The 22,031-nt window shown below is 62.7% G+C and overlaps 2 protein-coding genes across 3 annotated transcripts in view; one reads left to right on the top strand and one right to left on the bottom strand.

The window, feature by feature from the left end:
• The window catches only part of COL4A2 (collagen type IV alpha 2 chain), a 208,914-nt gene extending 205,241 nt beyond the window's left edge, over positions 1 to 3,673 (top strand). The window contains exons 45-47 of the mRNA XM_054701485.1: positions 789 to 980; positions 1,786 to 2,072; positions 2,831 to 3,673. Of these exons, the coding sequence (XP_054557460.1) occupies positions 789 to 980; positions 1,786 to 2,072; positions 2,831 to 3,088 (737 nt within the window). The 3' untranslated portion in view covers positions 3,089 to 3,673. The remainder of the gene's footprint in view (positions 1 to 788; positions 981 to 1,785; positions 2,073 to 2,830) is intronic.
• A 676-nt stretch (positions 3,674 to 4,349) lies between these two features.
• RAB20 (RAB20, member RAS oncogene family) lies at positions 4,350 to 16,133 on the bottom strand. 2 transcript variants are annotated; one of them, XM_037528693.1, is made up of 2 exons: positions 15,962 to 16,133; positions 4,350 to 5,306 (listed from the first exon to the last, which is right to left on the bottom strand). In XM_037528693.1, exons 1-2 carry the CDS (start codon positions 16,131 to 16,133, stop codon positions 4,777 to 4,779), a joined length of 702 nt encoding a protein of 233 aa, XP_037384590.1. In that variant the 3' UTR covers positions 4,350 to 4,776. The 2 variants fall into 2 exon arrangements, with proteins under 2 accessions (XP_037384590.1, XP_037384591.1); XM_037528694.2 differs by lacking the exon at positions 15,962 to 16,133 and adding an exon at positions 7,930 to 7,985.
• Positions 16,134 to 22,031: the final 5,898 nt, after the last annotated feature.

The raw sequence follows: 22,031 nt of genomic DNA, 5'->3' as shown, positions 1-22,031 counted from the left end.
AGCTGACAGGCCGGGCACGAGGGGGCAGAGGCCGCCACCCCAGCTGCCCCACAACCTGCCTGGCTTCCTGGCCCCGGGAGAGGGAGCCCTTCACCCCCCAGGATGCGCGGGCCTAGAGACCACAGCCCGAGCTGGAGGGCCCGGCCTTGGCATGTCGCAGAGCGGGTGGGCAGAAGCCGTGGTCCTCACCAGGACACTGCTCCAGAGCTGTGTGACCCCAGCACTCACTCTGGGCCCACAGCACAGAGCAGGGCCAGAAGATCAAGGCGAGGCCGTGAGTGAGCAGGTGTCAGCAGCCACCATCCCCCCAGGACTGGCCTGGGGCCAACTGAGAGGCTGCGCATGCCCCATGGACCGGGCCTCTGGGCCAGGGGACACCAGGATGTCCTGGGAGGTCGATCTCAAACCCGGCAGGGCTGTCCCACTGACAGACTGGATGCTCAGGCCTCTGGGGCAGGACCCAGGCCTGGCTGGTCATCGGGGTGACCACCCACCGCAGAGAAGGCCCAGCAGAGGGGCAGCTGCTGGGCCCGGTGAGGGGCAGGGACAACTCTGCTCCCGGGCGTCTGGCTCCTGCTCGAGGGGACGTGCCTTCAGGGCGTCCGAGTCCCACACCTCCTGTCACAGCTGCCAGCCCCGCTCACTGAGCGTGGACATAGATCCAGCCCGCCTGGGAGGCTCCGGGTGGACAGTCACAGGACCCTGACTTGGGGGCAGAGTGCAGCCGTGGTGTGGCCGGGTGACCTCAGAAGTGCGGTGATGCTGAAAGGCCACTGTCCCCGCCTCAGGGGAGCCCGGCCGCCCCGGCAGCCCTGGCCTGCCTGGCATGCCCGGCCGCAGCGTCAGCATCGGCTACCTGCTGGTGAAGCACAGCCAGACGGACCAGGAGCCCATGTGCCCGGTGGGCATGAACAGGCTGTGGAGCGGCTACAGTCTGCTGTACTTCGAAGGCCAGGAGAAAGCCCACAACCAGGACTTGGGTAGGTGCTGCCTGCCACCGGGCGCCCGAGGCCGGGTTTCCCACCTCCCCGGGGGTCCAGAAATGACGACCATGGCCTTCGAAGCCCCTAGACCACAGCCCAGGCCCAGGCGGCCTGTCCCTGAGCCAGCAGAGACATCCAGGCTCCCATGAGGTCCAGTCCCTGCCGGCCCGGCTCTGCCCAGCAGCCAGGCTACCTCCCCCCTTCCAGACTCTTTGCCCCAAACTCTGTAAGCAGAGCCTCGAGGGGCTGGGAGCCAGGCGACCCCCAGAACAGAGACCAGGAGGGGCTTGTGTTGATTCAAGTAGATCCCGTGCCAGAGGGAGCCAACGAGACTTAAAAACCCCAGAAAATGCAGCAGGAGCTCATTCAAAGTGGGGCGCCAGGGCCCTCAGCCTGGGGCCTGGGGCAGCAGCTGCCTTGGGGGAAACAACTTGGGCCCAGTATCCGGCTGAGCCCGAGGATCGCACACCTTCCCGTCTAAATGTTCACTGGGAGGCCCCGTGGGGGGATGAGTCAGGGGCTGGGCTTGGAGACCTTGAACAGGCCTCACCCAAAGGCGTAGCCCACAGGACGCAGCCCGAGAGCTGGCTCGGTGCAGGCGGTGGGAGAGCCGGGCCGGGCCGGCAGACCCCGCTGTCCCTGGGAAGGACCCGGCTCTGTTCTCTCCATGCTGAGCCCGCAGGCCCCAGGGCAGGGCCAGGAGGTGGGGGCTGGTTGGGCTGGCGAAGCCACCGCCCCAGCGCCCTCCCTGCGTGCTCACGGGTCCCCCACTGCCCCCGCCCCCCCCCCCCCCACCGCACAGGGCTGGCCGGCTCCTGCCTGGCGCGCTTCAGCACCATGCCCTTCCTGTACTGCAACCCGGGCGACATCTGCTACTACGCCAGCCGCAACGACAAATCCTACTGGCTGTCCACCACCGCCCCGCTGCCCATGATGCCTGTGGCCGAGGAGGAGATCAGGCCCTACATCAGCCGCTGCTCCGTGTGCGAGGCCCCGGCCGTGGCCATCGCCGTGCACAGCCAGGACGTGTCCATCCCCCACTGCCCAGCTGGGTGGCGCAGCCTGTGGATCGGGTACTCCTTCCTCATGGTACGTGGCTGCGCCCGCGGAGCCAGGACCTCCAGCACCCCCGGTCACGCCCCAGCCGGGCAGCAGCCGCGCCTCTCTGGGCAGCTGCTGGGGTTGCGCGCTGGACCGGGGCGGCCCGGGCCAGGGAGCTGGGAAGCCACCTGCACTTCTGCTTGAGCCACATGCTCTTGGCCCCCCGAGCCTGGAAGGGGAGAAGCTGGGGTACACCCAGCTACCCGTAGCCTCCCATGCTCAGAGGCCGCCTCACTGGCGACGCCCGAGAGTGTCGGGCAGGGGCCGGCTCTGAAAGCACAGTTACGGAGGTGGCGCCTGCTCGCTCCCTCCGGCAGCACAGGGGGGCTGGGGGTCCACTTTCGCTGCTTATTTTTAACTTAATGTCAGAGACAGACCCACATGTTGATTTTATTTTTTCTTAAAAAAAAAGTCAGCATCCTGGTATCTCTTCTGCCCAGCGAGCACTTCACTTGGGGGGAATGGGAGACAATGTCCCCCAAAGTGCTGTCCCCCGCAAGCTCCGACGAGGCGGGCGCTCCCCGGTTCCTCCACGCGCCCGATAACCAGCCACACCCACGGCTTTGCCCACTGTCCTCGCTGCGTGTGGCCGGGCTTCCTCCCCCGGGTACCCCCTTACCAGCCACCCTGCCAAGCGCGAGCCCGGGGGCTGCAGGGGTGCAGGGGGTGCAGTTTGTTGCTCGCTGACAACAGAGTCAGGCGCGAGCGCACCCGCCAGCGCGCTCACGGCCCCATCCCCTCCGCAGCACACGGCCGCAGGCGACGAGGGAGGCGGCCAGTCGCTGGTGTCACCGGGCAGCTGCCTGGAGGACTTCCGGGCCACGCCCTTCATCGAGTGCAACGGCGGCCGCGGGACCTGCCACTACTACGCCAACAAGTACAGCTTCTGGCTGACCACCATCCCCGAGCCGAGCTTCCAGGGCTCGCCCGCCGCCGACACGCTCAAGGCCGGGCTCATCCGCACCCACATCAGCCGCTGCCAGGTGTGCATGAAGAACCTGTGAGGGGCCCCGCCCCTGGTGCTAGCTCAGAACTCATTACCTCAGGCGCCGGCCCGAAACCGCCTTGCTGCCCCCGATGGTGGACGGCGGCCACGGGACTCGGCGCAGCTGTCCCCATAGCCACTCGTCACCACAGCCCCGGCCACGCTGACCCCCCAGAGCTACTAACCCGCCCAGCACCCCTCAGGCCGCCCATGCTGCAGGCGCCGGTGCCCTAGCCCGACAGCACCCGCATCATCACGGCTGCCAGACATGCCATGCGCTCGGTGGGCAGGACAGCGGGGGAGCTGTGCCAGCGGGTCCCCTCCCCACGGAGGGTCTCGATCCGGGCCTGGCACTGCTGTCTCCACGCCCAGTCCCTGCGTGTCCTCCTGGCCCCCGAAAGGACCACTCTGTGCCTTCCCTGACCCGTCCCGCATCCGCCCGGGCTGGGGCTGGCAAAGCCGGGGAGGCGGAGGCCCAGGCGGCACGGGGCAGTGGGAATGGGCCCCCCCCCCAGTGCTGGGTCCCGGGCCGCCGTTCCCTGTGGGGAGCTGTGCCCGCCTGTCGGGTGTCCCCACCACCAATAAAAGTTTGTTTCTAACATTTTTAACCCAGCCTGTCGACTGCGTCATTCCTCCAGTCTGGGGCGCGGTTGAGCTCGGCCCCGCAGCCAGGGTCTCTGCCGGCGCCCACAGGGCCGCGCAGGCTGCTGCCCTCCACGTTGGGAGCTGCGCCCAGGGGCCGGGGCGCCCCTGCCAGGGTCTTCCCAGAACCGCTCCAGCTGCTCCCACGTAACTTCCCAAATCGCTGGTCAGTGTTTCCAGGCCAGAGCTGCCCGGACCTCCTGGCTCTGGCCTCCTGGAGCCTGGCTGACCCTGGGAACCCAGCTCCAGGAGTTTCTTTCCAAGCTCGTGTTAAACCAGCGTTCTGGGGTTTCCACGAATGACATAAGCATCCCCCGTGACCGTGCAGACCACAGCATGGCTCCCCTGAAGCGAGCCAGCCCAGGGCTCTGGCAGAGGCTAGTGGGACATGACTCCAGGGTACAGGGGCGGGGCCGGCAAGGCAGCCAGGAGGCCCCGAACTGGGCCCCAAGAAGCAACACAGAAGCCACAGGGGGTCCGCATGGAGGCTCCTGCCCGGTGTCAGGGTGCCCAGGGGGTCCCTCTTCCTTCCAGGGGGTCATGCTGTAGGGCCCTGCGGCCTCTCAGGTGGGGAGTCAGAGCCGGGACACAGCCGGTTCCCCAGCAACGGCTGCAGCAGGCCCGGCCGTCCAGGGCTATAAATCACAGTCTCCACACGTTGGCTCCCAAGTCGTGTTTAATTCTCTGACTCACGGCGCTGCAGCCCACGTAAGCACAGAATTCTGATTTTGTATACATTGAACACCCGCCCTCAATGGCACCTCAGCATCAAGGACTGGACTGGGGCCAAAGGTAAATCACAGTGAAGAGAAACACTTTGGGGCACAGGCACCCCTGTGCAGGGGCAGGCACACCTGTCAGCCCGCAGGGGTCGGGTAACATCGACTGGGGGGCATGTGCCGGGACTGCTTCTGCGGGGGTTTCCTGATGATTCGCAGCCACCGCTTCCCTGCACACCATGGCTAGCCCACACCCAGCGTCCTCGCCCGGGGTCTCCTGCAGTGGGAGGAGCCCCCACCCCCCAGGCCTTCCTGCCGCAGCGCCCGGGCCGGCCAGGGGCGCAGGTCAGGCACAGCACCCCGACTTGGTCCGTCCGGGGGGCTTGTGATTGCTGAGCTCCACGGTCTGCGGCGGCTGCTCTGCCCGGTGCTGCAGGATCACCGGCTCCACCAGGTCGAACAAGGTCTCAAACAGGAGGTCCACGTTGTGGCCGGTCTTGGCGCTGGTCTCAAAGCACATCTGCTCGGCGGCCGGCACATCCTTCTCGTCCAGCATCCTGTACTTGAGGATCTTTCTGTACAACGCCAGCGCGTCCTCCGGCTGCACCTGCCTGGCCACCCTGGGCGAGGCGCCACCGCCACAGGCCGACCCAGGGCCCTGCCCATCCCTCTCCTGGCCCGCCGGCCCCTCCTCACTGAGGTCCACCTTGTTGCCCACGATGGCAAAGAGGCAGTCGGTGCTGGCCGTGTCGGTCAGGCCCAGGAACCTGTCCTCCAGTTCCCGCAGGCTCTGCAGGTGGTTCACGTCATAGGTGAGGATGATGGCGGCCGCCCCCCGGCAGTACATGGAGCCCAGGCCATGGAACTGCTCCCGCCCTGCAGGGGGAGGAGAGACAGGTGGTTGGCCCCTCCAGGCACAGACCCCAGGCACACACCCCCAGGCACAGCCCCCCCAGGCACAGCCCCCCCAGGCACAGCCCCCCAGGCATAGACTTCCCACAACCCCCCAGGCACAGCCTCCCCAGCACAGCCCCCGCCCAGGCCCCCAGGTACAGCGGAGCACCCTCTGTCCAGTCCAGCAGCGCCCCCACACTGGCCCCCAAGCTAGGCCATCTCAGCCTGACCTGCTGGAATTCCTGACTCTGCCTGCACTTGTTCCTTCGGGCTACAGACACCCCCTCCCCCGCTCCCCACCCCTCCCCCGCCCCTTGACAACGTGGGAACAGAGCCCGGAGGCCCATGACCTTGAGTGGGAAAGAATGTCACCCTTGTCTTCACATTCCTGCCGCTGGAATCCAGCCCTGCCCACGGAACAGACTGACCACAGCCGCGGAGGTGGTCAGCACAGCGGTGCCCACGTCCTTCAGGTCACGTTCCCGCTGTCACGGTGTCCCCAGGCACGTGCCGACACACGCGTCAGCCACACGTTTCAGGATTTCCTGGCAACTGTGACACACCTGGTTCCCGGTAAGCCTCACACGCGGCTACGTGTGTACACACGACATTCAGGATGAGTCAGCACAGAGACACGCAGAGCCCGCGGCCACGGGCCCTGTGCAACGACAAAGGCTGGACTCCTACACGCCGACGAAGCGGTGTCCACTGCCAGGGAGCCAGCTTTAACCAAACGGTCAAGAAACACAACGGGCCCCACGCACATCCCAGTGGCCCTCAGCGGTGGCACTGCCTCGTGGACGGGCTGCCACCCGCGCAGGCGCCCGCAGCCCCACCTGGCGAGAGCGGGCCCAAGCCAGGGTTCTCGGGGCTGGATGCTGCTGGACACTGCCGGACGTTGGTGCCACGACCCGTGGCCCGCTGGAGGGGTGGGCCGGGCTGGGCCCCGGGAGGCACCCCATCGGGGGCATCACGGCCAGTCAGGGGGGAGGTCCTGGTTTCAAGACATTCAAAAGTAAAATCTCCCAGGAAGCACAAACACAGTGGCTGGAAGAAAGAGGAACTTTGCAAAGCCCACCGGGGGGCCGGGAAAACACGGATGTGACAACATGAACGAGGAGAACCTGGCGAGCGGAACCCAAGTCAGACAGAAAATCTCGGGGTACAGAAACAGGACCCCTGCCCGCAGCCCCGCGGCTCGGCCGACGAACTTCCCTTCCAGGATTTGTTTTAAATACACTAAAATCCCTTCCCTGCTTTCACGTTCCACCCCCAGCTCTACAAGCGCTGAAATCATTTCCTCCACGGCCGGTGGGTTTTGACGACGGCTGACAGTCACAGGCAGGGCCTAGAACATTCCATGTGCAAGCGTGTGTTTCTACACTGAAGGACGCGCAGCTGGAGCACAACCTCAGACAGTTCACGAAGAACAGGAGCTTGGGGCTCTTCCCCACAGGAGGAAAGGAGCCCGAGCTTCCAGGCCCGGCGCAGCCCCTCGGGCTGGGGAAACTGAGGGCTTCACCCGAGATCGGCTGGTGCCTCGAGTGAGGGCCCTGGCCGGCAGGTGCAGAGCTGCGTCTCCCCACGGCTCGGCGGGGCTGCTGGTGCAGCTTTGGCAGGGGGTTGGGGGGGCCTTCCCCCAGGCTCCCCTTCCCTGGCCTGTCCACAGGGGCCCTGGTCCCCTCCACGGACACAGTCACCGGCCTGGCCCCGCATGCCCCTGGGCAGCGCTCTCACCCCAGCCCGCGGGAGGCCGCCCCCTCCGTCCACGGCAGAGGAGGAAGTGACCACGAAGGGGCTTTTTGTCCAACTGCAACCTGCCGGCCTCAGCCGCCGGCTTCGCTCCGCGTTCCCAGCTCCTGGGGCTTCCCAGCCTTCCAAGGCCGAGGTGGGGCCGGGCCAGCCCTCGCGGGTCCCCGCAGCCAAGCAGGAAGCAGGGGACACCCGCCTTCCCAGAGGGCGAGGCCCAGGGAGGGCTGCAGCAGTAACTAACTGGGGCTCTTTCACTTGGAGTTGAAGTTTCCTCCTCTTTCTCTTTCATTTATTCCTGTTTCTGTCCTAAAAAGAGGAAATTCCTTCAGTCCCTGCCCCTTGCGGTGGCGGCGCGGCGCCCTTAGCAGGAAGTGGGGTCCAGGCAGGTGACCGAGCGACGAGGGGGCGTCTGGAAGAGGGACCAGACACGGAGGGCAGGCGGCGCGAGGGAGACGGGCTGGAGCGGGCGGCCTGGGCCGTCTGTGAGTCCTCCTAGGCCCCGGGCCGCGGGACCCGGTCACAAAGCCCAGGATGCTCCCCCAAGGGGGCTGCAGGCCCGGGGCCCGAGCCACGCGCCAGTGAAGGGTCAGGCTGAATCCACTCCTGCCCCTGGCACAGGAGGGCGGACAAGGGGCTGCGGTGCCCGCACGAGGGCTGACAAGGCCACCCACACCAGCGGCCTCGGCCACGGGCCCTCAAGGGAAGGTCACACGCCCACTCCTGAGCCAGCGTCAGCAAATCTGCTGGATTCCCAGAAACAGGCCCCCCCGCGCCGCGAGGCCTCGGGCAGCGGCCGGCACCGCCCCCTTCCCAGCTGGACCCGGCGCTGTGCCAGAGCGACCTTCCCTCTGACCTGATTCCCACAGGGAGACGTGACATCCCAGCCACATCGCTGTCGCCGGAGAAATGCCAGGAACCAGGGGTGCCAGCTCTGGAGGGGACAGACAGCAGTGGACTGTCCAGCGAGGGGGACTGTCTGCAGGTGGAGGGACACTGCGCGGACCTCTGTGGGGCAGGCAGGCAGGGGCAACACACTTCAGGGCCACGCCCCCCAGCAGCCCCCCTGCACTGGGGTCCAAGCTCACCCTCCAGCCAGCAGGCCCAGCCCCACAGCTGGCACCTGCCAGGGCTCGTCGTCCAGGCACTGCCCACACCCCTGACATCAGCCATGCAAGGCCCTCCCCGCTGGGGCGGGGGTCTCACTCACTGCTGCCCACCTGGCGGGGAGCCCGGGCCCCGCAGCAGGACCCGAGCAGGGGTCAGAGTCCGGAGTCCTTTCCAAGCACCAGCTACCCTGGGGGAGGGGCCGATGACTTGGAGAAACAGGCCCGCGGGGGCTCGAGGCCTGGAAGAAGCCAACAATGGACTTTCTATGGTTTCTCTCTGCCTCTACCGTCAGTGTCAGTGCCGCTGGGAAGCCCAGAACAGCCAGAGGCACACAACCCCAGGGGCAGTGCAGGGCACCGCTGCACCTGACTCAGCCTCACCCTGGCCTCACCTTGACACTCGGGTCAAGGCCCTGGGGCCAGCTCTGCCCCTGCTCCGGGGAGACAAGACCCCAGATAACCAGCGTGTGGCAAAGGGTTTTCAACGACTTTTAATGAAGTACATTCACAAAGGAGATGACAGGTGAATGCTTTAAACAGCATTTGCTTGCGTTTACACCTGCTTTCATTTTGTTCTTAATAATCCGTGGCCACTAAAAGGCAATCAGGACCTTCAGCCGCCTACTCAGGCGGCACAGGCTCGGCCCTGGCCCAGCCCAGCACCCTGGCTTAGAAGTGAAAGTAGCTGCTCAGACCCGCTCAGAGCCAGGCCCAGGCCTGCCCCAGGCCGTCCTTCTGCAAATAAAGGAACTGCGCACAACAGACTCCCAGCAGGAAGCCGCGACCAGGGGCAGGAAGAGTCGGGGCAGGGAAGGCTTGTCCACGCTGAAATGCACACCCCTGACTTCAGCGCGCCGCACCCGTGTCCTTCCGTTGCTTCTCCCTGACAATCCCAGAGACAGGCCAGATCATCAACTGCACATCAATTAATCCCGTTCCTGGGCCTGGCTGATGGGGTGTGCTCAAATAATCACCCGGGGGCTATAACAACAGCCAGAACGAAATCTCAAATTACTTCCCTCTTCACACAAGAGTTTACTAAAAATAACTCAATATCAAGACCAAAAAAAACAAGGAATGCGCGTTAACACCCTAATATTGAGGAAAAGCGGCACCAAAGACGAAGCCCACCCAGGAGGCGAGCCCGCTGCCCCCGCCCTCAGCAGACATCCGGGGCCGATTCATTCTTACACCAAGAGTATGGAAGAAAAATTCAACTATTTGGTACATTTTCTAAATGTATTAAGCAGGAAGCTGTAACTACTGCAGATTTTTTAAATCACATTTAACTTGTTTCAAAGTCAAGATCGAAGTGCAAACGCCACGCTGAGAAAACGTCTAACTCTCCGGCCGCTTTCTCAGAACAGCCCGCGGGGGCGAGCCTCTGCCGCTCAGCCGGTGTTCCCAGGAGCTACCCCAGGAGCTGCTTTTTGTCGTGCGAGGGCAGCCTCCGAAAAACACCAGGCCGGGAGCAGCCGCCTTGCTGTTCATTCCACCCCAAGGGAAACAGAAAACCCTCCTGAAAAATCCTAAGGAAACAAAGGGCTTCATCGATGTTTACACTGTCTGGGCACCTCTTGCTTAACAGACCGAATTTGATCTAATAAATTCCCTGAAAAATACATTATCCATTAACAGGTCTGATAAAAATCAGGAAAGCCTTCGGAGGTGTGGGAGACAAAACTGGGACTTTATCAGCTCACCCGTGGGAAGCCTTTTAAGCCAATCAGTTAAAACTAAGTCTAGGGGGTCTCCCCGGGGGCGCAGCGGTTGAGCGCTGGGTGGCGAAGCTGCCCGCAGCCACTGCAGCGCCGGTTCGATCCCCGGCTGCTCCCCGGCCACCGGAGAGAGGGTCCCCCATGGCGCGCAGACCTCTCCTGCCGCCCGCTGCTCCCCTCAGCAGTGTCCTTTGGTCCTTCTGCCTGCTCTGCGCCCCGCTCTGGCTCTGGGGGATCCTCTCCCCCTCCCGCGCTTCTGACTGTGCCCAGTGCATGTATAAATAAATAAATAAATCTTTAAAAAAAAAAAAAACTAAGTCTATCAGGTTTAAGTTTAACAATATCACGCCATACATAAAAATAAAACTAAAAAACTGTTACCTAGACTAGTCAAGTTCACAAAAACAGAAAGCAGAACAGCAGCCAGCAGGGCTGGGGGGAGGGGTGAATGTTTACTGAGCTTCATCTGGATGATGGAGGATGATGGCTGGATGGAGGATGATGGATGGATGATGGAAGGATGGATGGATGGAAGGGTGGACGGATGGATGATGGTGGATGATGGAAGGAGAGACCTGCGTGTGAATAGTGCCGACTAGGGACGTGGGAACACCTGACTGGCCTGTCCCTGCCCTTCTCTACCCTCACAGCTCATTTCTGCCCAAATCCAAAGCAGCATCTGGCCAGCCCGGAGGAGTCACCCTGCCATCTGGCTTAAATGCAGATTCCAGGGCCTCCCTGGTGGCGCAAGGGGTTGAGCACCGCACCATGAAGCAAACCGCAGCCTTTGCAGCATGAGTTCGATCCCCAAACGGCCAGGGAGCAACCCACATGGCAAAGCAGACCTCTCCTGTCTCCCCGCTGCTCCCCTCAGCAGTGGATTTCAGTCAGTCCTCCTGTTCTGTTCCCCACTCTGTCTCTGGTGAATCCTCTCACCCCCCAGCATCTCTGGCCTGTACCCCAGCTCTTGCATGCATAAATAAATAAATCCTTAAAAAAAAGTTTAAAAAAAATGCAGATTCCAACGCTGGAGGTCTGGTGGGGGTGGGTTTTCTGCTCCTGGTCTTCACACCTGGCCTTGAGGGCAATGCTGGGAGCCCTGAGCCGTGCAGGCAGCTCTCATCAGCCCAGGATGAGATCCGGCGTGAACACGACACTCCTCGGGGCCCCGCAAGCTGGCTGGGTGGTGCACACCCGCTCCCGCCTCCTTCTTGGTTCCCTGCACCCAGCAAAGGTGCAGAGAGGCTGCAGACTGCTTGGCCATGTGCCAGGGCCACACTTGCCAGGTGCTAGAAGCTTCCATGGGGGAGGGGGCTGCGGATGCTCGGTGGCTCAGCAGGGTTAACTGGACTGGAAATTCCTCAGGTCTGGAATGTGCTTCTGCAAGTGCTGGAGAACGTGCATGGCGAGCCCAGGGGTGCAGCTGCAGCTGGTGACCCTCCCAGAGCCCCGGCCTGTGGCCGCGCCTGCAGGGCGTGTGGGTCACAAAGCTGAGATGTGCACAGATTGGCTGCCTGGCCGCAGGGAGGGCGAGGGGAGCGGAGCTACTCTGCAAGCAACACCTCTGCTGGACCCTCACCTGGGGAGTCCGCAGAGAGGACAGTGTGGTAAGTAACGCCCAGAGATTAGATTCTGGTGTTAGCTGATCTCTCCTTCCGCCTTGAATTATTTAACATGAAAGAAAAAGGTTGAGTCAGGAGAACGTCAGGTGCAGCAGCAGGACACAGGCAGCTTGGGCCTGTCCTCGCCCCAGCCTCCTCCCCGGTTTGTTTTGGGGTGTCCACTTTCCCTGTTAGGAATCTCCCGGGCACCAGGAACACCCCTGTGGTGGGTCGGCGCGGACAGTGTCCAGGTCACTGACATGATCACCGGCCTTGGCACAAGAGCACGCCCAGGTGGGTGTGGGCCGAGCGAGCTTGGCTGTGACCTCAGGCAAAGACGAGGTTGTCTGGCCAAGGTAAAAACTGCCACTCAGCACGGGAGGGCCCCGACTTCGGTCTCACGGCAGGCACCCCAAGTCGCGTGTCCCCCACAGGCAGTTGTGGTGGGCTCAGAGCCTGGCGTGGTCCCGCAGAACCAGAACCAGATGGGGTCCACTTTCTCGGCTCCATGGGGGGGGCGAGTGGATTTAATTGTATGTAAAGAAACCTCAATAAGTAAACCTTGGTCAAAAACAAAACCAAGCCAATTTTACCAAAACACAACTATTTCTACCTAAAATTTGTTGCCAATTTTTGAACCATAAAAACAAAATTTTTTTTATTTATTTTGCATAGAAACTGGGGTACAGGCCAGAGGTGGGGGTGAGAGGACTCCCCAGAGACAGAGCGGGGAGCCCAACAGGCAGATCCACTGAAATCCACTGCTGAGGGGCGCAGCGCGGGGAGGAGAGGGCTGCTGCGCCGTGTGGGCAGCTCCCTGGCCCGGGATGGACTCAGGCCGCAGCGGTGAGGCCTGAGACTTCGCCCCAGGGCCCCCGGGAGGCCCAAAACAAAAGCTTTTAAAATCCAAGCGGGAGGAAGCGCCAGGTGCGCCCAACAGCGCATGACGCGGCGTCCACCCCGGGGACCTGAGACAGAGCAGCGCCAAGGCCCAGACCAGGCCGAGCCTCACGCCACGCCACGTCTTTCCGGAGTCGCCATCCAGGCGGGAAGAGGACACGGCGCGGTGCCACCTCCGCGCGGGGCCGGCTGCCTCCTCCAGGGCCGGGCCACGCCGCTCCCGGGGAAGGACACTGCTGCTCCCCCTCGGGTGAGTCCCGCGACGCTGGCTCCGGCGCGGGTTTCTCTGGGATTCTCTCCGCTTCGGAGCCTGCAGGGTTAGGTGTGTTGCCGAATTTGGGCGCTGCCGGCCACTCTTCTAGCACCCGCCGGCCCCTCCTTCTCTGCTGCGTCCAGGACTTGCCTGTGGTGTCTGGTCCCCGGGCCTGCCCCCTCCCCGCTGGGTTTTCTCTGCGCTCCCCGCTGCTCCCCGCCCGGCCCCCGCAGCCGCCCCCTGACTTCCATTGGATCACTGTGCTCGCGCCCAGCGTCCACGTGGCTCTTGTTTAAATCGGCCTCGAGGCTGCTCTAGGGGCTGCGCTCGCTCTGTCCGCCTGGCCGGCCCCGGCCCCTCCGCTGGGGTCGCTCCGGGGTCTCTTCTGACTCCCACGATCTCCCCGGCCCCTGTGGGCGAGCCTTGCAAGGCAGTGATGGTGTCGGGCTGGGCATTTTTGTGGGGCGACGTGAGGCCGGGTCCCTGCAGCCCCCAACTCCAGGCGCCCGCTCCACCGCTTTGCCCAGCCAGAGGCCCCGAGGCCACCGGGCACCTGAGGTGGGGGCTCCTCTCCACCTGGCGGGGTGCCAGTCACTGACCCTCGGCCACCGGTAGGGGTGGGGGCCCTGGCTTCCCTGCTGGGGGGGGTGGGGTGGGGGGGGGCGGCGCCGGTGCTTGGCTGGGCCCCTCCTCGCTGTCCTGCTCCCGCCTCACTAGGCGCCTCCCTTGGACAGCCCCCCGTTCTCCTTTTCACTTTGTTCTATCTGAGCCCTTGGTCGTCCCGAATTTCTGGCTTCTCCAGCCTGAGCCTGGGGCACAGGAGGCAGAGCCCGTGGGGCCCACTGTGGCCCTGGGTGGCCGAGCCCGTCCCGCCTCCCCACCATGCGGGCTCCTCCTGCGAGTGCTAGGACGGGACACCTTCTGGCGGGCAGGTGGGGAAGACTGGCCCCAAGCAGAGCCCCCAGTGCCGCTGGCCCCACCTGTCAGGCATGAGGTCAACAGCGAAGGGGACACATCTCCGAAGAGCGTTTCCCAGACACATGCAGGCCCGCCCTGGTGGGTGCCGCGGCCGGTGTGGCCAGGCGCAGGCTCGGACATGGTGTCTCGGTGACGACCGCCCCGGTTGGTCAGCACGTCCCCCACCCAAGTCTCCCCATCGCTTCCAGCTTCTTTCAGGAGAACTTGAGCTGGCAAAGCGCAGTGGCACCGACCTCAGGGCCCCTCCCCTGGGGGCCTGTGCAAATCCACCTGCGCCGCTGAGCTACCTGCTCCCGCACACGGCAGGTCTGGTTTATGTCTCCTGGGGGAGGGGCAACATCTTTCCAGACTGTTCCAGTGCACCGGAGGCGGGCGAGGTGGGCCGCAGGCAGGCAAGATGGACCGGAGGTTTGGGCATGTTCCCTCAGGACACGGTCTCCTCTGGGGCACTGACCACCCCAAGTCCATCCGCCCCACGAGATGAGGGTGGGGAGCCACGAGGGCACCCTGAAGGGGGTGGCCGCCCCTGGACCCACCAGGTCCGGGCCCAGTCAGCTTCTGCAGCGACTCCCATCTCCAGTGCGGGACTGGGTCTCCCCCGCTGACTGGGTCCGGGGCTGGCTGAGGGGAACCCACGGCGAGCCCAGCAGGTCCCCCCTCCAGCCTGCCTGGCTCCACTGCACGGGCTCCGAGCCCCAGGGACTTTGCCCTTGGAAAGAGGAAGCCCAGAGTAAGACAGAGCCTGACCCCCTGCCGCTGTCCAGTGACTCTTAAACATCCCATGCGCGCCACACCCACACGCCCACCCGAGCCCCAGCCCCGTCAGGACCCCCAGCGGGCCCTGCTCCTCTGCAGGTTATGGGCACTGAAGTGAGCACAGCTTGGAAGGCACTGCCTGCAGTGAACAGAAAGCTAAGGCAGGAGAGGCCCACAGCTAACATCCCGGAAAAGGCACCTAGCACACCTCCCCTCGGAGCAGCACGCACCCCGCCGCCCCGGGAGCCGGCGCCGGCCTGCATTGCACCCGAGAGGTCAGCAGATGGAGAAGGGCCGCCCGGAAGCGTGGCTGGGCCACACTCAGGGCTCCAGGAAGGAGGTGCTGCCTGGCGGCCAGGAAGTGAGCCGCCCCCACAGCCCACAAGATGACCGCGATCCCATGAGCCGCCTGGCGCAATCCCACCTCGGCCCCGAGGGGGAGCGGGCCGGTCAACAGCACGTGCTGCTTCATGCTCAGTGCCAGGGCCACCTGCACCCGAACTGGGGGTCAGCTCCGGCCCCAGAAACCTCGTGAGGTGGCAGCTGGCCCCAGCAGGGCTCGCCCCGGCCCCGCTGCCACCCCTGCAACACGCTCTCTGCACCAAGGTCAACGGTGAAGTCCAGCGCCAGCACAGGTGGCCGGCAGCCCGGCTGGCAAGGCAGGTGTGGCCACTGGGCTCCACCTCCTACTGGGCCTGGGCTCCACCCCCGCCAAGTGCCTGCCTGGGGGTGAGCGGGGAGGGGCACTCTCAGCTGGGGGCAGCCTGGGCTGGGGGAGGGCGCGGAGGGGCCCTTTGCACCCGGGAGGCTCTTTCTCCCGGACCCGGGGAAGCGCTGGCGGCGGCACTCGCGGGGCAGCCGGGAGAACGAGGCCCCAAGGCAGCAGGGCTGGCGGGAGGTGGCCAGTGCAGTCCGGTGGCCCAGGCAGAGGACAGCGACCGTCTGGCTGTTTTGCAGACGAGCACCCCAAGTTGCGATTTTAAGAATTCCAGGCCTAGACCTCGGGGCGCACACACGCAAGAGCCAGGGTTGGAGCCCGGGCTGCGGGCCCGGGGCAGGCGGCGTCCCGCCCGGTGCGCCCGCCCTGTGCGCGAGGCCGGCGGCCGGCAGGACAGCAGGACAGCAGGACAGCAGGACAGCAGGACAGCAGGACAGCAGGACAGCACGCCGCGGGCCGGGGCGCCGGGCGCTGGGCCTCCCGGCCAAGGCCCGCAGGGGTGCGGCGCGCGGTCACCCACCCTGAAACGCCCCAAACTCCCGAACGCGTGACCCGCGGCCAGGCAGGTGCAGAGGGGCCTGGACGGCGGCAGCGGCGGGCGCGGGCGCCCCGCGGGCGGGGGGGGGCGGGGGGCCGGGGGGGGGTCCCGGCCTCGTGTCCTCTCGGCCGCCACGGACAGGGGCCACCGTTCCGCGCCCCGGGGCGGGTCTGCCGCGAGTCGCGCCCCCAGGAGGCGCCGCGACGGGCGGGAGCTCGGGGGCACGTCCCAGCCGGGCAGCGCCGGGCCGGGGCGTCCGCAGCAGGGGGGGCCCGCGGGGCAGGGGACGGGGGGGGGGCCCCGCGGGGCGGGCTCACCTGCCGTGTCCCAGAGCGAGATGTGGTGCGAGCGCCACTGCTTCAGGTAGAAGGCGCCGCCCACCGTGCTGGCCGCGTCCGCGAAGCGCCGCTCCATGTAGCGCCGCAGCAGCGACGTCTTGCCCACGCTCACGTCGCCCAGGAGCACGATCTTGCCGTCCGGCCTGCGCATCCCCGCGCCCGCGCCGCCCGCGCGCCGCACCTGCCCGCACCTGCCCGCGCCGCCCGCGCGCCCCCGACGCCCGCGCCGCCCGCGCGCCCCCGACGCCCCCGACGCCCCCGACGCCCCCGACGCGGGCCGCGCGCAGGCCGAGAGCCGCCGGCTGCGGAGTCTGGGGCGCCGGGTCCGCGTCCCGCCGGGGCGCCCCGCCCGCCCCGCGCCGCCCACCTGCCTCCGGCCTCGCCCCGGCCCCGCCTCCGGCCCCCGGTTCTGCCCCGGCCGCCCGCCCCGCCCCGCCCCTCCGGGCCCCGCCCCGCCCCGCCGCCCGCACCCCGCGGGCGCCCCTGGCCCCGCCCCGCCCCGCCCCGCCGCCGTGGGCCCCGCCCCGGGCGCCCCAGCCGGCCCGGACCCGCCCCCGCCCCACTCGGACGCGGCTCCGCGCGGGGCGCCCGCGGGACGGGACGGCGCGTGGGCAGATGCGGGCCCGGCGGGGGGCCACCCCCCCCCGGACTTGGCGCCCGGAGCCCCCCGGGGGCCACAGCGTGGGGGGCGCGGGCCGTGCGCCCCGTCCACTCCCGCGGGCACCTCTGGGCCGTCTGTGCCGCCGTCGCATGTGAGGCTTCGGGGTGAAAGTTTCACTCTGGCGTCTGCGGACGCAGCGGGGACCTCCCCGTCAGCCCCGGGATCGCTGGGGCGGCGCCGGCCGGCGTTGTAGAGGCCGCTGGGCGCGGGCGCTGGGCACGGGCCTGGGTGCTGGGCGCTGGGCGCGGGCCCTGGGCCGCAGCGGCCGGAGCGCACCGCGGAGCTTGCTGAGGTGCCGCGTGTGCTCTGGGCTCCCCGTCAAGGGAGGGGCCGTGGGCGCTCAGGCTCACCCGCTCAGACGGGGGAGGTCACCCCAGCACCCACGGGCTCCTTGAAGCTGGGCATTCCGGGCATGGAGGGTTATTTTCTCTGGGCTGTGGGTCCCTTTTCCACAGCCACAGCCCCTTCCAGAACAATTTCAGTCTCCAACATTTATTTATTTGTTTAGTTTTTTAAAGATTTATTTATTTATGCATACAAGGGTTGGGGTGCAGGGGGCGGGAGGATCCACCAGAGACAGAGTGGGGAGCAGAACAGGCAGATTGACGCAATGCACTGCTGAGGGGAGCAGCGGGGAGACAGGAGGGCTCTGCTGTGCCATGGGGGTTGCTCCCTGGCCGCCAGGGATCAAAATCGTATTGCAGAGGCTGTGGATTGCTTCATAGTGCAGTGCTCAACCCTCTGCACCCCCAGGGAGGCCCTATTTATTTGTTTATTTAAGATTTATTTATTTATGCACACAAGAACAAGAACGGGGTGCAGGCCGGAAATGCAGGGGGTGAGAGGACTCACCAGAGACAGAGTGGGGAGCAGAACAGGTGGAGCCACTGAAATCCACTGCTGAGGGGAGCAGCGGGGAGACAGGAGAGGTCTGCTGCGCCCTGTGGGATCGAACTCGTGCTGCAGTGGCTGTGGACATCTTCATAGGTTGCGTCTTAGCCCCTTGTGCCACCAGGGAGGCCCCAGTCACCAGCATTTATAGAGTGCCTCTGTGTGCAGCTATAGCGCTAGATCGGGAGGTACAAGCATGAGCGCCCCAGAGGTTCGGCCAACCTGGGAACCACTGGATTTTGCTTAAGAAGCCACAGGGTCCAGGTGGGACTCCAAGGTCCTGTTCTAAGAAGGGGCAGGGCTCCCAAGAGCAGTTCAGAGAGATGCAGGTGGAGGAGACATAGCGTCTTTGAGATCACTCAGCATCATCTCTGCACACAGGTCAAGGGAGCGAGTGAGCTAACTTTACTTTCCATACAGAAAACAAGTTTCCCCAATACCATGTTAGCAATAGCCCCTCTTTCTGGTCGATCCTGCCTCTACCAAATACCAAAACCCTACTCACACACGGGTCCCTTTCTGGACCTTCTCTAAATCCCCCGCTGATTTCTGTAACCTGAGCCCCCTGCACTGCCTTAGCTCCCGTGGGACACGACCCTCTCCTTCTTCTCGGGCAGGGCTGCCTTGGCGCCACCTGGACTCTCACTGTTCCGTAGGAATTTCAGGATGTTTATCAGCTTGCACCATGCGTCAGTGAAATACGTGGTTAAGTTCGGTGAGAACTGATATGTTCGTTCCATTCAAGTTTCCCGTTCGAGAGCTCGGTACCCCTCTCCGTTACTCACTGTGCGTTCCAGGCGCGCCTGGAGTGCCACGCTTCTCTCTACCCTTCCCCTGAGGAAATGCATCTCTTCCTGCAGTATGCTTGATGACCCTCCAAGCCCTATCTCGCATTTGCCCTTGTCTCTACTCACCCCTAAACCTTATCCACAGACCCTCACGATGGGGGCGCTCTCTCCCCCAACCCGTGTCATTCGTCTGCCCTTCCTCTAATGTACTGTCATGCACTCCTCCACGCTCTTTATGCCGTGTCCACGTAATCACCAACCCGGTCGGCTGACCTTCTAAATAAACGCCTCGTCCATCTTCTTTCTTGTTTCGATTTCTCTAGTCCCTGCCAAGTGTCTGTAACATGGAACAATCACTGCACATTTTGATAAATGTATTGGTTAACTGAACATTTCCATTTGAAAACTCCTGGGGTTAAGCAGGTTTGTGGGGTGGGGAACATAAGGACTGTCACAGCCCCCAGCCCAGTGCCAGGCATGTAGAATTCACTTAGCAAGCTTTTTTTTTTTTTTAAGATTTATGTATTTATTCATACAAGCACTGGGTACAGTCAGAAGCGCGGGAGGGTGAGAGAATTCACCAGAGCCAGAGCGGGGAGCAGAGCAGGCAGAAGGACCGAAGTACACTGCTGAGGGGAGCCACGGGCGGCAGGAGAGGTCTGCGCGCCATGGGGGACCCTCGCCAGTGGCCGGGAATTGAACCGGCGCTGCAGAGGCTGCGGGCAGCTTCGCAACCCAGCGCTCAACCGCTGCGCCCCCGGGGAGGCCCATTAGCAAGCTTATTTAAAAAGTTAAAATTGGGGCCTCCCCGGAGGCGCAGCGGGTTGAGCGCAGCGCTGTGAAGCTGTCCACAGCCTCTGCAGCGCAGGTCGATATCGGGCCAGCCAGGGAGATTCCCACATGCGGAGGCAGCCCTCTCCTGCCTCCCGGCTGCTCCCCTCAGCAGTGTTTTTGATCCTTCTGTTAGGCGAAAAAGGATGTCCTGAGCTAATCCCATACAGGCTGTGTGGACTCCACCCCCACTCCAGACCAAAGCCATCAGGACACTGGGAAAGACAGATCCCATCACCACCACCGAAGGGAAGGTTGCTCGCGCCTGTAATCCCAGCTACTTGGGAGGCTGAGGCACAGAGGATCGCTTGATCGGCAGTTCTGGGCCACAGTGCGCTACCCCCATCTGTCCGCACGTGCACCTCCTCAGACCAGGTGACCTCTCCGCGGGTGAGGACCCACAGCCAGGCCCTGCAACACTTCTGCCTGTTCTGCTCCCCTCTCTGTCTCTGGTGAATCCTCTCACCCTCCCGCACTTCTGCCCCGTCCCCCAGCTCTTGTATAAAAATAAATAAATCTTTAAAAAAGAGAGATTTATGCAATAAATAAATAAATAAATAAATAAATAAAAAGTTAAAATTGCCCAGCACTTTGAAAGACTAAATTTAACCAGAAGAATGTCTGTGTGTCAAATTTCAGCCTCTCCTAGAAAAATTCCTTGCAGACTGCCAATCGGCTCATTCATATTCAGGAAGTGGCAGGGCCCGAGGGGGGATGGGGTTAAGCTCTGTTTAAACTTGCTAACCTGCAGGCCCGGTCCTGTGTTTATTTGGCCTGGATTTAAACCAATGGCCTAACAGGGTCATCCTTTCTCCCTTGCTTAGAGGAAGTGTGCCTGAGGCCAAGAAAACGAGGCAGTCCCCTCTTTAAAGAGACACACACCGAGCAAGCCTGAGACTGCCTGCAGTTACGGTAGAAGTAAGACGCTGTGTTGGCTTCTGTTGCCTTTTGCAAAGTGCTTTGGGAGTGTTTCTAGGTGCTTTGTCATGGAACAATTCCACATTTTAAACTAGTTTCCCCTTTCTTAAAAAACAATCCTGTTAGGGGGCAACCCGTTTTATATCGAGGCTGCCCCGTAACAATCCAAACATCTATCATGTATTCATTAAGCAACTAGAATTAAATCACTGAGCCCTGACTCAGGGCTACAGCAGTGAGAAAGACAGCCAGCAACATGAACATGCCAAAAACATAGTGTCCTGGTTGCTGATTAAATGTTGGGTGAAGGAAAACGGAGCAGGGGAGGGAGGGAGAGAACAAGGCCTGACACCGAGCAAAGGGGGTTTGACTTGAAATAGGACGTCCATCCACACGAGTGCCGCGTCCAGGAAAGCGTAAAGTGAGTGAGGATTTGACATGCTGGTATTGTTATAGTGTAACAGGGTGGTCCCCCCAAAGCCCACGTGTCTGCCTTTTCTATCCACCTGGCTGCTGCACCCCACCCTCAGGTCCCAGCCACCTTCCCTTGGGTGGGGATGGGATGTGGAGTTCCCAGTGTCTTTGGCTTTGGCCTGGGGTGGGGGTGGAGTCCACGAAGCCTGTATGGAATTTGCTTTGGGACAGCCTTTTCCCCTAACAAGTCCCCCCTTTCACTTTTTGCCACCATTTCCATGGTGATGAAGATCGAATATATGGAGGTTGGGATGCAGTCTCAGATGAACATTTTGTCAGGTTCCAGTGTGAAAGAAAACCAGTCTCTCCAGGTATTTGTCCATTGTGGAAAGCAAGAGTCCTCCACTCCAGGAGAAATAGTTCATCAGTTTAAGCCAAAAAAAAAAAAAAAAAAAAAACCATCTGGAGGCATTAGCCAAAACAAGACAGCAGATATGTAAAAATCACAGGAAAAAAAAATCTTAAAATGGTTCAACTGATGTAAAACACAAATTGACGGGTAACTTTGGGTGCTTCATTTAGAAACTAGACTCTTTGCCTTACCTGTATTGTTTCCTAGTTTTATTAAAGTTCCTTCCCATTAAAGTCTCCTATGTTTTGTGTTGATGCGGCGGATGGCAGAACCCATGTAGAATAGGCAGGTTTGCGGGGTTTGGGCTGCCCCTCTCCCTGTCCTGTAACAATAGGACAGCCCCCATATTGAACGGGTTGCGGAGTCCACAAAGCCTGTAGGGAATTAGCCTTAGGACATCCTTTTCCCCCTAACAGTATCTGGAAGGAGCACAGTTCTAGCTGGGCACGGTTCCACCCTGCGGTGGAAGCCTGCCTGAGACTCAGGGCTGCAGGAGATCACAGAGGGTGAAGGTCTGAGTGGGGGAGAGAAGTCAGGTTCTGGTCCTGAAAAGGAGGCTAGACAGGGCGGAGAAGGTCATTAGGGCCTGTTTGCACACTAGGGGCTATGGCTTATACTCTGCAGACAGGAGGTGCTGGAGGATTCTGATCAGAGGTCACCTGCCCGCTGTGTTGAGGTGACCAGGCTAACACAGGGTCATCAGGGAAAAAGGATGGGGGCTTGGAGCCCAGCATGAGTGTTCAGAGCTATTTACATTCAGGGCATATTTTACAGGATTGGGTGTGATACTAAAAGAATGGGTAGGTCAAGAGAGAGGGAGGAGCCGAGGGCAGGTGATCAGGGCAGGTGATCAGTGAGAAAGACAGCCAGCAACATGAACATGCCAAAAACATAGTGTCCTGGATGCTGATTACATGTCGGGTGAAGGAAAATGGAGCAGGGGAAGGAGGGAATCACGTGTGCTTGTGGCAGGAGGTGTCTAGTCTCAGAGCTGAGTCACATCCCCCCTAATCTGAACAGAGACCCCACGTTTACATCCACAAAATATTGATTCTTCTTTGGTTCACATCAGCAGGACCCACATCTATTTAAGAGCAAAAACGATCCCTGTGTCAGCTGCTGTCCTTAGATGGA

This window comes from Talpa occidentalis, unplaced genomic scaffold, assembly GCF_014898055.3.
Source record: "Talpa occidentalis isolate TD23 unplaced genomic scaffold, MPIMG_talOcc4v2.1 talOcc4.5, whole genome shotgun sequence".
NCBI lineage: Eukaryota > Metazoa > Chordata > Mammalia > Eulipotyphla > Talpidae > Talpa > Talpa occidentalis.
This window is presented reverse-complemented; position numbering and strand designations above follow the sequence as displayed.